Genomic DNA, 18,300 nt, shown 5'->3' on the forward strand with positions numbered 1-18,300 from the left:
CAAAGAGGGCACCAATTGTGCATGTGTAAATCATCACACGTGTGTCAGTGGCATAGCCACCGGGGGGGGGGGGGGGTGAGTTTGAGCTCAGGCCCTCTTCAAACTTATGGCACTGGATTTATGGCTGGTGGTGATGCTCAAGCCTCACCAGCCAAAGAGATTCACTGCTGGAGCCCCCGACCGTGCTGCCTGAGCAGCAGAAAGTTGGTGGGTGCTCCAGCCACCAATGCTGACACTTCTGCACTTGCTCAGTTTATGCATCGAAGGTTAGAGCACCCACCGGCTTCCTCATTTATCAGATAGCATAGGCAGGGCTCCAGCGGCGAATCTTTTCAGCCAGCAGGGTTTGAGCATCCCGCCAGCAAAGGTATGATGTGGCAGCGCTGGAAGAGGAGAAAGAAAGAAAATGCTGCCTCCCCCCCCCCCCCCCCAACAGTGCACCCTCATGTCTCCTCCAAAATAAAGTTCTGGTTACGCCCCTGATGCCTGCATACTGCACACACTTTCAAAAAAAAGTGCACACTGAACGACTTTTCTCCCATGATGACAAAATGGCCAAACAAATAAAGTGCAGATAATACTGGACAAAAATTCAGCGAAAGTAACTATAGAACTGGTAATGAGCTGAAATGAGCTAAACTAACCCAGTAGTTAAAGAGTGTGTGGAAACAAATGCGTAGCTTTCTTTTTTCTGTTTAAAGTGGAGAAAAGGACCTCAGTAGTCACTGCTTGGAGGCCGTATCTTGCTAAGGATGTAAAAAGAATTGAAACGGTGCAAAGAAAAGCTACAAGAATGGTACGGGATTTGCGTTACAAGATGTATGAGGAGAGACTTGCGGACCTGAACATGTATACCCTGGAGGAAAGGAGAAACAGGGGTGATATGATACAGACGTTCAAATATTTGAAAGGTATTAATCCGCAAACGAACCTTTTCCGGAGATGGGAAGGCGGTAGAACGAGAGGACATGAAATGAAATTGAAGGGGGTCAGACTCAAGAAAAATGTCAGGAAGTATTTTTTCACGGAGAGAGTGGTGGATGCTTGGCATGCCCTCCCGCGGGAGGTGGTGGAGATGAAAACGGTAACGGAATTCAAACATGCGTGGGATAAACATAAAGGAATCCTGTTCGGAAGGAAGGGATCCTCAGGAGCTTAGCGGAGGTTGGATGGCAGAGGCGGGGCTGGTGGTTGGGAGGCGGGGTTAGTGCTGGGCAGACTTATATGGTCTGTGCCCTGAAAAAGACAGATACAAATCAAGGGGCTGGTGGGTGGGAGGCGGGGCTAGTGCTGGGCAGACTTATACGGTCTGTGCCAGAGCCGGTGGTGGGAGGCGGGGCTGGTGGTTGGGAGGCGGGGACAGTGCTGGGTAGACTTATACGGTCTGTGCCCTGAAAAAGACATGTACAAATCAAAGTAAGGTATACACAAAAAGTAGCACATATGAGTTATCTTCTTGGGCAGATTGGATGGACCGTGCAGGTTTTTTTCTGCCGTCATCTACTATGTTACTAGTTACTATGTAATGTACTGAATGCACTCAAATGCCAGCGTAGTTTTGACTCCGTTTTTATCACTGGTCAAAAAACTCCACTTGATTGAATAAGCTAAGCAACGTTATCATTTGGTTTAGCAACTGTTTAGCATCACGTTTCAGATTATTGCTTACAGAGTATATTAAACCCTACATGTAGCCTTCATTCACATACAAGTGGAGTTGCCAAGTACATTTAGTACATTGTTGCCAAGCGGTGACTACTGAGAGGTCCTTTTCTCCACTTTAAACAGAAAAAAGAAAGCTACGCATTTGTTACCACACACTCTTTAACTATTGGGTTAGTTCAGCTCAGTTCAGCTCAAACAAATAAAATGAACATTGCCAGAAACGACATGAGAAATGATATGAATTACGAAACAAAACTTTTCTGCCTGTCCATCCCCAAAAAGCAAGAGATGTCTTCCCTTACCAGTTCCATACGTCTACGGCAAGCCTCCATTTCTCTCTGTGACAATTCCTGCATCTCCACCTTCATTTCGTCCACTCGCATTTGATAATACTTGGCGTTCTCTTTCTCCCGAGCCTCAGAATCAGCAGCTTTCTCTAGCTCTTCTCCCATCTTTACCACGCTGTCTCTCAAACGCAGGATCAACATCTATAGCAGAAAAGGAAATGCCAGGAAGTCACAAACTTAAAAGATTTAAATAATTTTCGATGAAGTCTAGTGGACACATAAAGTGGATGCCAAAATATATGCACCAAATATGCATGTCAATGGTTCGAATAATTTTTTTTTTTTTGTAACATTTGTACCCTGCACTTTCCCACTCATGGCAGGCTCAATGCAGCTTACATGGGGCAATGGAGGGTTAAGTGACTTGCCAGTCACAAAGAGCTGCCTGTGCCTGAAGTGGGAATTGAGCTCAGTTCCTCAGAACCAAAGTCCACCACCCTAACCACTAGGCCACTCCTCCACTCAAATCCCAGTACTTCCAAACTAATTGTAGTCAACCCAGTGGCGACTCATTTCACATGAGCAGCCTGTGCATGGCTCGCTGTACTCTTGATCGGTTCAACAACAATAGTGGTTTCTAATAATCTCTACTGTGTATTTTAATAACAGTCAATCGCTAATTAATTCACCAAATTTTAAAATCTTTTAAGTACATAAGACCATATGGCAGAGGTTCCCAAACCTACATAACTATTGCCACACTGGGACAGACCAAAGGTCCATCAAGCCCAGCATCCTGTTTCCAACAGTGGCCAATCCAGGTCACAGGTACCTGGCAGAAACCCAAATAGTAGCAACATTCCATGTAGAACCCCAAAGCGTAGCAAGGTTCTAGAATTCTAAAGAATAACAGGATTCCATGCAGAATTTCAAAGTGTAGCAACATTCCATGCGGAACCCCAAAGAGTAGCAAGATTCCATTTGGAATTCCAAACACATAAGTACATAACTGTTGCCACACTGGGACAGACCAAAGATCCATCAAGCCCAGCATCCTGTTTCCAACAGTGGCCAATCCAGGTCACAAGTACCTGGCAAGATCCCAAAACAGTTCAATACATTTTGTGCTGCTTATTCTAGAAATAAGCAGTGGAGTTTCCCCAAGTCCATTTTAATAATGGTCTATGTGTGCATACTAAGGGGTCTTTTTACTAAGCTGAGTTAAAAGGAGCTCTGTGCTAGCGGCAGCAGCCATTTTTGCAGTGCGCTGAGGCCCTTTTTACCAGAGCGGGTAAAAAGCCTGAAAAAAGAAATGGCCATGCGGTACGTTTGCACTTACCATGTTGGCCATTCCGGGGGGGGGGGGGGGGGGGGGGGGGGGGGGGGGAGAGCACTTACCGTCACCCATAGCGGTGGCGGTAAGGGCTCCAGTGCTAACCCGGTGGTAACTGGGCAGCTCACGGTGTTGCCTGATGACTGCGGTAATATTTTTCTGGAATTTCCGGTTGCACCAGAAATGCCGCACACTGGGGCGGAAATAATGCCGGAGGCAGGGGTGTAGCCAGTCACCCAATTTTGGGTGGGCCTGGGCCCAAGGTGGGTGGGCAGAAGAACTCCGCCTTGTCCCACAAGTGATTTGGTCTCTCCCTCTCTCGTCTGCATGCCATATGGTCTCTCAAACACCCCCCCCCCCTGAATACCTTTTAAATAGCAGATTTTCACCGGCAGTGAGCAGCAACTAATAATACACACTGCTTATGTTGGCCCCACAGCCTTCCCTCTGATGCAACTTCCTGTTTCCGCATAGGCGGAAATACATCAGAGGGAAGGTTGTGGGGTCGGTGCAAACAGTATGTATCAGTTGCTGCTCGCTGCAGGTGAAGATCTGCTATTTACAAGGTATGCAGGAGGAACAGTTTTGGGGAGTTTTCAGATGGTGGGGCTTGGGGATCCCTGCCAGCCACATCATAGGTGTGCTGCTACTAGGTGGGCCTGAACCCAAAATGGGTGGGCTTGGCCCACTCGGGCCCACCCGTGGCTACGCCACTGGCCGGAGGCCACGTTAGGCCTGCAGTAGGTCCAATCTACCGCACGGCAAGCCCATTACCGTGCGGCAACCCTTTAGTAAAAGGGCCCCTGAAGCACTTATCGGATGACTGCAGACCAATCGACATGGCCCATGTTTTGTTTCTGCATCAGGGAAGCTCGCCGGTGCCTGCATACTTCATTGTAACATACTCTTCAATTGCAATTGAGTTTTAATAGAGTTTTAAAAGATTTTAAAATTTGGTGAATTAATGAGTGGCAATTATTATTAAAATACACAGTAGAGATGATTAGAAACCATGATTGTTGTTGAACAGATAAAGAGTACCTGAGTCATGGGTTGACTGCTCATGTGAAATGAGTCGCCATTGAGTTGCTAGTATTTGATCAATGCCCCTTCGGTGATATTTACCCTAACTAAGTGAAAAATTGATTCTGTAAATTAAATGCATAACTTACATAGATGGATGTGCACATAGGCAGAATCTGGGTAGAGCCACGTGTAACTATAGAATGTATAAGTTCATGCATACTTACCGGCATTTAGCCAAGAGTCCGACTAAAACCAAGTTCTTTGGTTTCTACTGAAATCGATTCTGCAATCAAAATTGGCTGCTCAGTTTCAGCAGAAACTCAAACCAGCCCAGCCCCAAATCCCTTCCCTCCCTCACCCAACCAAAAAAGCCTCCGCCCTGGCAGCAGGCCCCCTCCCAAGCCCACCCCCTGGTGGCTCTTCTAAGTTTTTTCTTGACCATTCTCATTTTATCATAGTCTCCTTTTTGAAAGTTTAAAGCTAATGTATTGGATTTCCTGTGTGTACTTACTCCAGAGATTATATCCAGTCTGATCATGTTATGATCACTTTTATCAAGCAGCACCATTACCTCCTGCACCAGATCATGAGCTCCACTAAGGACTAGGTCTAGACTTGGTCCCCCTCGTGTTGGTTCCTGAACCAGCTGCTTCATAAAACAGTCCTTGATCTCATCAAGGAATTTTGTCTCCCTGACATGCCGTGATGATACATTTACCCAATTAATATTGGGGTAATTGATTATTGTTGGGTCACCCAGTTTGTTAACCTCCCTAATTTCTGATAACATTTCTGCATCAGTCTGTTCATCCTGGCTAGGTAGACGTTAGTACACTCCTATCACTATCCTTTTCCCCTTTTACACATGGAGTTTCTATCCATAGGAATTCCAAGATGTGTTTTGTGTCCTGCAGAATTTTTAGTCTATTCGATTCAAGGCCCTCCTTAAAGTATAATGCTACCCCTCCATGAATTTGATCCACCCTATCACTGTGATATAGTTTGTACCCTGGTATGACAGTGTCCCAATGATTATCTTCCTTCCACCGGGTCTCAGAGATGCCTATTATATCTATCTTTCCATTTAGTGCAATATATTCTAACTCTCCCATATTATTTCTTAGGCTTCTGTCATTTGCAAACAGACATTTCAAACAATGTTTGTTGTTCCAATTTACAACTTGCTCAGCAGTTGACTGTGATAATTTGCAATCCTGAAAATCTCTCTGCTCTTTATTTAAGGACACCTGCCTGCTTATAATCGAATGAGAAAAATGCCCAAGTTCCGACCTAAATCGGGAGATGGACGTTTATCTCACAAAATCTAAAAATAACACGGTATAATCGAAAGCCGAACTTGGACGTTTTCAACTGCACTCCATCGCGGAAGCGTACAAAGTTGACGGGGGCGTGTCGGAGGCGTGGTGAAGGCGGGACTGGGGCATGGTTATCTCCCGAACAGAGATGGGCGCCTTTCGCCGATAATGGAAAAAAAGTATGCGTTTGTAGCTAGAATTTAGGGCACTTTTCCTGGACCCTGTTTTTTCACGAATAAGGCCCCAAAAAGTGCCCTAAATGACCAGATTACCACCAGAGGGAATCGGGGATGACCTCCCCTGACTCCCCCAGTGGTCACTAACCCCCTCCCACCACAAAAAATGATGTTTCACAACTTTTTATTTTCACCCTCAAATGTCATACCCACCTCCGTGGCAGCAGTATGCAGGTCCCTGGAGCAGTTGTTAGGGGGTGCAGTGGACTTCAGGCAGGTGGACCCAGGCCCATCCCCCCCTACCTGTTACAATTGTGCTGCTTAATGCTTAGTCGTCCAACCCCCCCAAACCCACTGTACCCACATGTAGGTGCCCCCCTTCACCCCTTAGGGCTATAGTAATGGTGTAGACTTGTGGGCAGTGGGTTTTGAGGGGGATTTGGGGGGCTCAACACACAAGGGAAGGGTGCTATGCACCTGGGAGCTCTTTTACCTTTTTTTTTTGTTTTTGTAAAAGTGCCCCCTAGGGTGCCCGGTTGGTGTCCTGGCATGTGGGGGGGACCAGTGCACTACGAATCCTGGCCCCTCCCACGAACAAATGCCTTGGATTTATTCGTTTTTGAGCCGGGCGCTTTCATTTTCCATTATCGCTGAAAAGCAAAAACGCCCAGCTCACAAATTGTCGAATACAACATGGACGTCTATTTTTTTTGAAAATACGGTTCGGTCCGCCCCTTCACGGACCCGTTCTTGGAGATAAACGCCCATGGAGATAGACATTTTCGTTCGATTATGCCCCTCCTGGTCTACTTTGGCCTCTATTATAACCTTGCCCTCGGGATAACCTAGCTTCTGTGTTTTGGTGATGTCTTTGAGAGATACCTTGTTCTGAAGCCTGCACTTTTGAGCAAGTGTCAGCCTTCCCCCCAGTTTCTAGTTTAAAAGCTGTTCTTTTTTTTTTTTTTTTTAATATATTTTATTGACAACTCAAAGGTAAACAACACAACGTTCTCAATGTACCCAACATACAAGCAAGAAGAAATCATGCTGTAACCATACAACGTGTATATATCCCTTCCCTCCCCCCACCATCTAACCCATCCCCCCCCCCTCCCCCACTATTTCCATTGCCTCGGGAACTTGCTTTTTGCTATCCGAGTGGAATCAAATAAAACCAGTAAGCCCAATAACTCAGTACGCCTGGGCAGCCCACATTCTACAAGACTAGAAAAAATATCCAGGGACTGGGCTTAAAGTCTTTTTTTTTTTTTAAGTGTTGATGCCACTTTGCAGGGGCTGCCCAACTATTAGGCTACCTGAGGCGGGGGCCTTGGGTGGCACTCTTCAGGAGTGGCATCTCGGAGACCGGCATCTCCCCCTTCGCGGCGTTTTACCTCGTCACGCTCCAAACCCGGCAGCATTAGCAATTCCCATATGCTGCCCTGCCACCAGCACCCACCCCTTTACTGTGGCCGTCTCTCTGATGTAACTTCCTGATTCGTCAGAGGCTCAGGAAGCTGCAGTAAAGGGAAAAGGCGGGTGCCGGCGGCAGGGCAGTGTACAGGAATCGCTGCCGCAGCCTGGTTTGGAACATGACGAGGTAAACGCCGCCCAAGGGAGTGGCATCTCGGCCCGGGGGGGGGGGGGGGAGGGAGGGTTGGCATGTTAGCTCCGCCTCAGGCGGCATCTTGTCCTGTGCCGGCCTTGAGGCTCCCCCCTACCCCAGAATGTATTTTTCAGGTGTCAAATATAGAATCTAGCCCGTAGTGCCTGCGTCTATTTTTAATTCAAGTCAAGCCCATTTATATTATGCATTTCCTAAGCTTTTAAAAACTTTTGTTTTTAGTTACATTTGTACCCTGCACTTTCCCACTCATGGCAGGCTCAATGTGGCAATGGAGGGTTAAGTGACTTGCCCAGAGTCATAAGGAGCTGCCTGTGCCTGAAGTGGGAATTGAACTCAGTGCCCCAGGACCAGAATCCACCACCCTGACCACTAGGCCACTCCTCCACTTGGTTGTTTAGCCAATATTTTACTTGATGCATTGTAGAGTTGCTTAAACTGCATTGTGTGTCTGTAAGATTGTATTATGATTGTAAATGTAATGAATATCGTACTTGTAAACTGCTTTGGCACTTTGGTATAAAGCGGTGTATAAAATCAATAAATCCAATCCAATCCGATACCAAAAGCTTGATGAATTAAAACAGGAGTAATATGATCAAATTGAGAAAGGTCCTCAACATTGCATGGTCCAGCTCCTGTCTGCAATCCTTGCAAAGCATACATACCTCATATCTCTTGACCTGTGCTTTCTGAAACTCCACTTTATTTTCCAAATCACAAATCGCTGCTTCCTGCCGGCTAACAATTGAACGTTCAACCATTGTGCTCTCTAAGTGGTCAATCCTGCTCTGGGCCACCTGCAGCTGCAAGGTCAAGAAAGATCATCTGGTCAACAATTTTTGAAAGCTGGAATTCAAGATTATCTTCAACTCTGTGATATAATTTTCAGCTTTAACACACCTCTCAGCTTTAAATTGAAATTAAATTATGTGCACACAATACTTTCTAATAGTCTGTGTTTCCTGTGATGATGACGATATTCATTGGTGCCTTTTTGGTTGATATGAACACTTGAAATCTTCTATAAGTTTGCATCATACAACAGAGAAAAAGTATTTGGATTTATTGCATGTTCAAATGCAAGTTCGTGAATTTTTCTTTAATTAAATTATAAGGTACATTATGAGCCTAAAGGGAGTATAAGACACGGAAGTCAAATGGTGACCTTCTACTCAATGCCAAATGGCAGATCAAGCCCTCTAATTCAATTAGAGAGAACCTTGGGAACCTTTACAAAATGAGATTCATTTTAATATGTCAACTAAAGACATTCCTTCATATACCGCTTCTTTATTGCTTTGTCCTTTCTTCACCTTCCTTCCACGCTTACCATACAATGGTTCAATCACAATGGAAGCCTTCCAGAATACAAAAGGAGAGCTTTCAACACTGGCCAGTCAGCAGATCTGATTGACTGATTCCTTCAATGTACTTGGTAGTAGGGAGAGGGGGAACCAAGGGAAATCAATTTCTCTCATGAGCAGTCATAGGGGACTATTGAATAACTCTAAACAAAATGTAAACAGATAAACATCACAAGGAAAGACTTAAGAGTTGACATTTGGATTATGACTTTTTGCCTGGATTACAATAGACTGGTGGTGAGTTTGAAGGTTGAATTCATGAGATTGATGTCATCTTTTGACAGAAATATCCATGGCATGTTTCTTCTGCCTCTGTTCAATATTCCTACCTCTACTGATGAAGACAATATTACATGACATATGTAAAGCACATCAATCAACCTATAAAGCAAGCTCTGAGGCTGTGATTTTATGTACTGTAGCTTACTGATGCTGGTGGAGGAGGGAGTAGTGAGATAGGAAAGCGCCAATGTCAGTGGCAGAGGGGTGGGGACAGGGCTGGTTTGAGACATGGTGTGGCCCAGGGTAGAAATTAAGGAGGGGACCCCTGATCCCTGATCTCTTCTCCTCCCCCGATCTCCCCACCTGCATTGCGTCCGGGCAACCCTTACCCTTCTCCCCACCACGGTCCGTCTCCTTCCCTTCCCCTCACCTTGCGGTCTTCTTTAAAAATATATTTCCCTTCTCAAAGGGGCACCGGTGCAGCAGCCATCGTCACAAGTTGCTTCCGGCTGCCCCGAAGCTTTCCTTCTCTGCTGCAATCACCCGGGTCCCAACAGGAGCAGGAGAAAGACAGACCCCAGTGCCAGGGAGGAGCAGACACAGGGTTCCAAAATCATCAAAACTGAGCATGCGCAATGTGAGGGGAAAAGCAGGGCAGGCAATGTGGTGGAGAACAGCGCTGGAGGAAGACTTCTGCTGACGGGGCTTGGGGCCCCCTGCCAGCCAAGGAATGCGGAGTTGCGGCAGGGGCAGGCAGGTGAGGCAAAATGTGCCCCCCCCCCACTTTGGGCTCTGCCCCCCCCCCCATCAATATTTGAAGTCTGGCTATGCGCCTAGGAAAGCAGGGGCGGCCCAAGTGAGTGAGCGAGGGAGGGGCGGCAACTGCGACTGTGTCCTGAGTGGGGGAGGGGGCGGTGGCGGCAGTGGCGGTCCTGCCCCGGGCCCTGCTCTGTCTCTCAGCCGCCCCGGAGGAGACAGACTGTAGTGAGGAGAAGGGAAAGCGATGCCTGGACCGTGGGGACCCCTGAAGCTGTGGGGCCCAGGGCAGCTGCCCTGTTTGCCATCCTAACGCCGGCCCTGGATGGAGACACCAGTGCAGCCTGGTTTGGAACATGACGAGGTAAACGCCACCCAAGGGAGTGGCATATCGGCCTATAAATAGTTGACGGTAAGGGCTCATTCTTTTTAATGGCCGTGTGCTAATGGCAAAATTAGTGCATGTCCATTAAGTTAGACAATGGAAAATCAGCCATTGTGCAGCTGTAGTAGAAATGGCCTTAGCGTGTGGGAAAGACCCGCGTAATGGCACACTAAGGCTACTTTCTACTGCAGCTTTGTAAAAGGACCCCTATCTCCTGGATTCTATATAGCGCGCCCACAGATCCACGCCAAAATCCGAGCGTATTCTATAACACATATAACTTAATTGGCTTAACAGGCTAATCACTACTACTACTTAACATTTCTAGAGCGCTACTAGGGTTACGCAGCGCTGTACAATTTAACAAAGAGAGACAGTCCCTGCTCAAAGAGCTTACAATCTAATCAGCGTTGATAACAACTCTTAACAAGCAATAATGAGCTCTAATTGGTAATTAGAATTTATGCGCACAGCTCACTAAGTGCATTCTGTAATGCAGTGCGCCTAACTTCTAACGCTCGCAGGCAAAAAGAGGTATGCTTATAGGCAGGGAAATGGGCGTTTTGTGGGCATTCTGAAATTTACAAGCGTAGCTATAGAATATGGCCCAGTCCACCTAAATCTACATTCCGGGATTTACGCCACATTTTTGTCAGTGGAAATGGACGCGCGCAGTTTTAGGCACTGGGATATCAACTAAGCCTATTCTATATAACGCATAGTGGAGGAGTGGCCTAGTGGTTAGGGTGGTGGACTTTGGTCCTGAGGAACTGAGGAAGTGAGTTCAATTCCCACTTCAGACACAGGCAGCTCCTTGTGACTCTGGGCAAATCACTTAACCCTCCATTGCCCCATATAAGCCACATTGAGCCTGCCATGCCATGAGTGGGAAAGCGCGGGGTACAAATATAACAAAAATAAAATAGATACTATTGGAGATTCTAGATGGAATGTTGCTATTCCACTAGCAACATTCCATGTAGAAGGCTGCGCAGGCTTCTGTTTCTGTGAGTCTGACGTCCTGCACATATGTGCAGGACGTCAGACTCACAGAATCAGAAGCCTGTGTGGCCACATTGATGATCTGCAAGGGCCAACTTCTACATGGAATGTTGCTAGTGGAATAGCAACATTCCATGTAGAATCTCAAATAGAAGCAACAGTGGAGGAGTGGCCTAGTGGTTAGGGTGGTGGACTTTGGTCCTGAGGAAGTGAGTTGAATTCCCACTTCAGGCACAGGCAGCTCCTTGTGACTCTGGGCAAATCACTTAACCCTCCATTGCCCCATATAAGCCACATTGAGCCTGCCATGAGTGGGAAAGCGCGGGGTACAAATGTAACAAAAATAAAATAAATCTAGGTGCTGCTTACAGAATACACTTAGTCGGCACTGATTTTTTAGGCGCCATATATAGAATCCCCCCCCCCCCCCCCCATGTGTCTAACACCTTAATTCCTGTAGCTAAATCATATGTTCTTGTAAACATTTTATTTACAGAATATAAAATTTAAATAAAAGAGCAGGTGGTCAAAATTGCAGATTTTTATGAATTCAATTATTATAAATTCACGCATATTTAATCTGCTAGAATAGCTCAATTACGTATAGCATTTTTTTTCTAAATTACCTAAATAACACACCCAGAAAAGACCACATTACATATCTATGTTCAATATTTCCTTGAGAAGTTAAAAGTGTCATAACAATCAGCCATGAAAGATCACTTAAATATGTCACCATTTTAATGCTTATTTTTACACTGGGGTCCTTTTACAAAGGCGTGCTGAAAAATGACTTGCGGTAGTTTAGGCGTGGTTTTGGGCGTGTGCGCCGATCCAATTTTTAGCACGCCTGTAAAATAGGCCTTTTTAACATTTTTGCCGAAATGGACATGTGGCAAAATGAAAATTGCCGCTCGTCTATTTTGGGTCTGAGACCTTACTGCCAGCAATTGACCAAGTGGTAAAGACTCGGGCGGTAATGACCTACGCGTGTCAAATGACGCGGGTCCGTAAATAAATTTTTCAGATGCGCGTAGCGGACGCACCCCAAAAATGAAATTACCGCAAGAGCCACATGGTAGTCAGGCGGTAACTCCATTTTGGCGCACATTGGGCGCACGTAGACTGCGGCTTAGTAAAAGGACCCCTCTGTTCCTTGTTTTATGGGTGTTTTCTTTTAAATATATATCCTTCATGATAAACACATAAATTCAAGATACAGGACCACCTGCCACATTCCTGAATTCTAAATACTGTAACAGTGGCGTAGCCACGGGTGGGCCCGAGTGGACCAAGCCCACCCATTTTGGGGTCAGGCCCACCCAATAGGAGCACACCTATGATGTGGCTAGCAGGGATCCCCAAGCCCCACCATCTGAAAACTCCCAAAAACTGTTCCTCCTGCATACCTTATAAATAGCATATCTTCACCTGCAGTAAGCAGCGACTGATACATACTGTTTGCACCGGCCCCACAACCTTCCCTCTGATGTATTTCCGCCTATGCGGAAACAGGAAGTTGCATCAGAGGGAAGGCTGTGGGGCCAACATGAGCGGTTGCTTCTCACTGCCGGTGAAAATCTGCTATTTAAAAGATATGCAGGGGAGGGGGGGGGGGGTGTTTGAGAGACCACATGGCATGCAGGCGACAGGGGCGTAGCCAGACAGCAGATTTTGGGTGGGCCTAGGCAAGAAGTGGGTGGGCACCAAATGTTCTCTCCCCCACCCCCACACCAAAAAAATATCTCAGCTGGTGGGAAAATGTTTCTCTCCAGTCTCCACGCTGAAAACTGAGCATGCAAAGGTGCCAGTATTGTGGAGAGCAGCATTTTCATTACCATGTGCTACTGTTGGATGGGCCTGAGCCCTACGTGGGTGGGCCCCGGCCCACCCAGGCCCACCTGTGGCTACGCCACTGGCAGGCGAGAGAGGGAGAGACCAAATCACTTGTGGGACAAGGCGGAGTTCTTTTGCCCACCCATCTTGGGCCCAGGCCCAACCCAAATTGGGTGTCTGGCTACGCCCCTGCTGTAGCATCGTACATGACAGCCGGTAGAGACCAGAATGGCTCATCTTGTCTGCACAACAAAGGTTTTAAGGTTCTAACTGCTGCTCCATATGTGCCATCTCCAAAGCAGACAGCTTGTTGAGTTATTTTTCTTCGCTCTGGATTGATTTATAGAAATTGAGTGCAATTACCTTCTGCTTCTAACACTGTGAAAACATACTACTCAACAATTGGCTCTTATGCTTATATGGAATTCTTGAGCGATTGAAATGAGGATAAAATATGATTACCTGAGGTTTGGACAAGTTCTCGGAGGAAAAGTCCATAGTCTGCTATTCAGACAGATATGGGGAAGCCACGGCTGGCCCTGGGATTGATAGCATGGAATGTTGCTGCTATTTGTGGTTCCGGAGTCTTGCTACGGTGTGGGATTCCGGAATCTTGCCAGGTACTTGTGACCTGGATTGGCTACTGTTGGAAACAGGATACTGGGCTAGATGGTCCATCAGGCTGACCCAGTATGGCTATTCTTATGTTCTTATGAGATTCAGAAAACTAATTATGACTTGGTTCTTCTATGTGTTTTATAATTAATGTTATTTTATTTGTATTTTATTATTATTGAATTGTATTTTTTATTGTTCCATTTCACCTATGTGATATTTTTGTCTTGGTTTAAGACAGTACATACATAAAGGATTATTATGATGATTATTTTAATTTTTACAACACAACCCAACTAGCGGCGGGGGGCCGTTTATGCCACACTCTGAGGATCTTTTTACCGCGGCGGGTAAAAAAAAAGCCGAAAATAGAAATGGCCATGCGGTAAGATTTTACTTACTGCGTGGCCATGTGGGAGAGAGCACTTACCATCACCCACTGAGATGGTGGTAAGGGGCTCCCGCGCTAACCCGGTGGGAACCAGGCACTGCCCGATTACCGCTGGGCTAGCGCCTACAGAAGTATTTTTAGAATATTTCTGCTAGCGCCAGAAATATTCTGGGGAGCAGAACTATCGCCGGTGCAGATATTGGGTCAGCGGTAGCTCCAGATTGGTGTGTGATAAGCCTGCAGTGGGCTAACTGTCGCTTAGTAAAAGGGCCCCAGAGTTAACCAACAAGGCTCCCAATTTCCTGGAAACCTCCGAATTGGAACAAATACAGCCTGCTACTTTGGTAGCTACTTTAGTTCTAACGCCTGATAAAAATTGGCTCTCTAAATTATTTTTTAAAAACCGAGAAAAGCTTTTTCTCGGCTTGAAGGTAAACCTGTTTCCAGACATAGCCAAGGAAACGCAAAAGCGTCGTAAAGGAGTTTCTTTTGCTGAAGCCAGCTATACTTCAATTAGGAGGGACATTTCATCTACATTTTCCCTGTAAATGTGTTGTTAGATGTCAAGTAAAATATGTATTTCTGGAATCTCAACAATTAACAACATTTATATCAGCTAAAAGACCAATAGCTGGCGTTTAAATTTATGCTCTGTTCATATATGCCGCATATTTTGATTTAGAGACTTGTGACAATCCTGCATTTGATTCTTGGATCCCCTTATTTTTGGACTTGAGTGTTTATTTCTTTACATTTATTTCACTTTGTACTCTTGGTGTTGTAACTTAACACTTTTCTTAAACAAGATGTTTTTCTTGTAAAGTAATTTGAAATATCAATTAAAAAAAAAAAAACAAGGCTCCCAATTTGGCCCTTTCTGGCATGTAAATCACATTCGGTGTCAAGGGAAAGGCAATCCACCTAGGTGGATGAACACAAACTCCCACGTAAAAAAGGGAAATGGACCAATGACTCCAGGGACTATACAGAGACGCAACACTCCCTACATTATTTTATCAAAGTTTTTATCAAGACTACCCATTGGCATCTCTACTTTTCAAGCTTCGAGGATCATTCAAGACTCCTGAAGCAGGCCTGTGGCCGAAACACAGTACTGTGTCGAGTCTGTGAATAAAACTGTTTCTTTTATCATCATAGTCCCATTTCCCTGGAGTCATTGGAGAAAAAATATCCGCCAGAAGGCGGAGAACTCTAGACGCCCCACGGACAACAACAAGAAATGAAATAAAAGTGGGAGGGCGACCAAGGATTCCAAAGACTGAAAGGATATATAATAATAAAGATGTTTATTGAGGTATAAAGACTCGACACAACGTCGTGTTTCGGCCGTTAGGCCTGCATCAGGAGTCTTAATGCCGAATGCTTTTGAGAACTATTTGATGAAGGCAAATCCTCAACAAAGGGAGGTCTTTAGAAAGACCGTTGTGAAGGTGAGTGTGCTTCGTTGTCTCCTCTGACACAACGCTTGTATAGAATCCTCCTTTGTTGAGGATTTGCCTTCATCAAATAGTTCTCAAAAGCATTCGGCATTAAGACTCCTGATGCAGGCCTAACGGCCGAAACACGACGTTGTGTCGAGTCTTTATACCTCAATAAACATCTTTATTATTATATATCCTTTCAGTCTTTGGAATCCTTGGTCGTCCTCCCACTTTTATTTCATTTCCTGGAGTCATTGGTCCATTTCCCACTTCTTATTAGATAATCACATTCGGCGCACAACAGCCAAAGGCATTGAATGGATCTCAGTATTGTCAATGTTTTATTTCACTAACACAAACATATGCTGTCAGGAAAAAAAAAATGATAATCCTTTTACTTAGGGGCCCTGCATTTTTGCCACGCGCCAGGGCCCCTTTTACCACAACAGATGAAAATTGGGAAAAAAAATGAAATGGCCTTGCGGTAAGTTTGCACTTGCTGCACTGCCATTTCGGAGGGAGCATTTACCGCCACCCATTGAGGTGGCAGTATGGGCTCCTGGTCTAACCTGGTGGTGGTAACCGGGCAGCATGCGACACTACCCAGTTACCACTGGGTAAACCCCCCCCCTGCGGTAATATTTTTCCCTAATTATCGCCAGCACCGGAAATGGCAAACGTTTGGGGCGGAACTACCACCGACATCCTTGTTGGGCCGGCGGCAGTTCCGGATTGGCACTCGGCAAGCCCATTACCGTGCGTCAACCCTTTAGTAAAAGGGCCCTATAGACTTGTATTTCAAGCTTATGCTTCATATTGTATGTTCTGGAACGGAGACGTAAACAATAAATCACAGCCCATTTGTAAAACGGGCGGTGTGAATCTCTTTAAAAGAGGAACGTTAACCCAACTAGACGAATCACCAAAAATCTCAACAGGTTCACCAAATTACTTTGCCAAACATGTTTTTATTTTTATTCTCTTGAAGAAAATCTGCATTTGCAGCAGACTCTTTCTTGAATCCACAAGAAAATCCTCAGTAGATTCAAGGAGGTTCGGATCTGATTTCTTCAGATCAAAGCATCTATTTGGAGCTTGGAAGACCCACTCTGGGTTTGCTCCAGATCTGCTGAAATATTCTGATGAGCTTCGCAACAGAACTGCTCGCTCTAGTTTTTTGCTCCAATTTTATGTATGTTTTTTGTAACCCACTTAGGGGCCCTTTCACTAAGGTGCGCTGAAAAATGGCTTGCGGTAGTGTAGGCGTGGGTTTTGGGCACACGCCGATCCACCTTTTTTAGCGCACCTGTAAAAAAATGTCTTTTAAAAATTTTGGCCAAACATGGATGTGCGGAAAAATCTAAATTGCTGCTTGTCCATTTTGGGTCTGTGACCTTACCGCCAGCCATTGACCTAGCGGTATAGTCTCACGCGGTAACCGGGTGGCAATGACCTACGCGCATCAAATGCCACTTGGCGCGCGTCCGAAAATAAACATTATTTTTCAGATGCGCATATCGGATGTGCACCAAAAATGAAATTACCGCAAGAGCCATCTGGTAGCCAGGTAGTGACTCCATTTTGGCGTGCATTTGGTGCACATAGACGCTTACGCGGCTTAATAAAAGGGCCCCTTAGATTGTATAGAATAATGCAGGATATAAATTTGATAAATAAATAAATTAATAAATAAGGGAAATCCTGAAATGTCTATCAAACTCGTTAAATCCCAATAAATCAACACCTTAGGTGAATCTCTCCATAAAGACCAAGTTAGTCAAATAAGTAAATACATATAGATTAAACTGTTTTTGACTTATTTTCCCACAATTAAGAACTGCACTACTACTACTACTACTTAGCATTTCTATAGCGCTGCCAGGGTTACGCAGCGCTGTACAAGTTTAAACATGGGGAAGGACAGTCCCTGCTCAAGAGAGCTTACAATCTAAAGGCAAAGTATTAAACTCTGGTCAGAGTTGCATTTCTCCAGCACAGTGAAGCAAAGAGTTCACTTAATTTCACTTTAGCTACCAGCTCACTTCTGGATCTTAACCTTCCACTTATGGTTTGATATTTCAGGAACCCTATTGCTTAACAGCTTCCTGGAATTCTCCACTAGACGTGAAGGTCAAGTTCTTAAGTAAGGGCTCTCCTTGACAGTGTTTTAAATGCCTGCTCCATCGTCAGTTACCTATTATTTTCTAAGGGCAGGCATTCATAATGCAAGGGAAGGAAACATTGTGGACTGATGCCCTGAGAGTCAAGGACAAAGAACATCTAAGCGATCATTGTTCACGTGTAATGGTATGGCATGTCATTTAGGAAATGGTTGAAGAAGTTAGAACTGTGATTTGTCATCGTCATTGGCTGTTTATTCTGTTGAACTATTCATAACACACTAATCAACAGGGAAGAAGCTTTTAGGAAGATAGAAGGCTACGAGAAGCTTGATTTTGATAGGTCTTCTAAGAAGTGAAAGGAGTGTCCAAGTCTTGGCATTCACAGTGCGGAGTATTTTGCAAAAGCCCCGCTGAATGAGAGGCCTTTATTTATTTGCTGCATTTGTATCCCACATTTTCCCACCTCTTTGCAGGCTCAATGTGGCTTACATTATGCCGCAATGGCGATCGCCATTTCCGGAACGAGAAGTACAGAATATTGTTGCAATTAAAGTACAGAAAATAAAGTAAATTGGAAGTAAATAGATGTACAATTCAATTCAAGTATTTGAGATCAAAGGTAATGTGAAATGTTCAGTAACGATAACGTGATTAAAGTAACCAAATAAAAGAGTTCAATGTTAACTAGTTCTGGTAAAGTCTTGATGTCAAATCATTATGAATGATCCTTTTGA

The 18,300-nt window shown here is 45.1% G+C and overlaps 1 protein-coding gene across 3 annotated transcripts in view; it reads right to left on the minus strand.

Moving 5' to 3' along the window:
* MYO18B (myosin XVIIIB) overlaps nt 1-18,300 on the minus strand; it is a 549,955-nt gene that overhangs the window by 70,767 nt on the left and 460,888 nt on the right. For all 3 annotated transcript variants that reach the window (XM_030218025.1, XM_030218027.1, XM_030218024.1), the window contains exons 39-40: nt 8,096-8,233; nt 1,968-2,153 (exon numbers count right to left, since the gene is read on the minus strand). In XM_030218025.1, coding sequence (XP_030073885.1) covers nt 1,968-2,153; nt 8,096-8,233 — 324 coding nt within the window. The remainder of the gene's footprint in view (nt 1-1,967; nt 2,154-8,095; nt 8,234-18,300) is intronic.

This window comes from Microcaecilia unicolor, chromosome 11 (assembly GCF_901765095.1).
Source record: "Microcaecilia unicolor chromosome 11, aMicUni1.1, whole genome shotgun sequence".
NCBI classification, from domain to species: domain Eukaryota; kingdom Metazoa; phylum Chordata; class Amphibia; order Gymnophiona; family Siphonopidae; genus Microcaecilia; species Microcaecilia unicolor.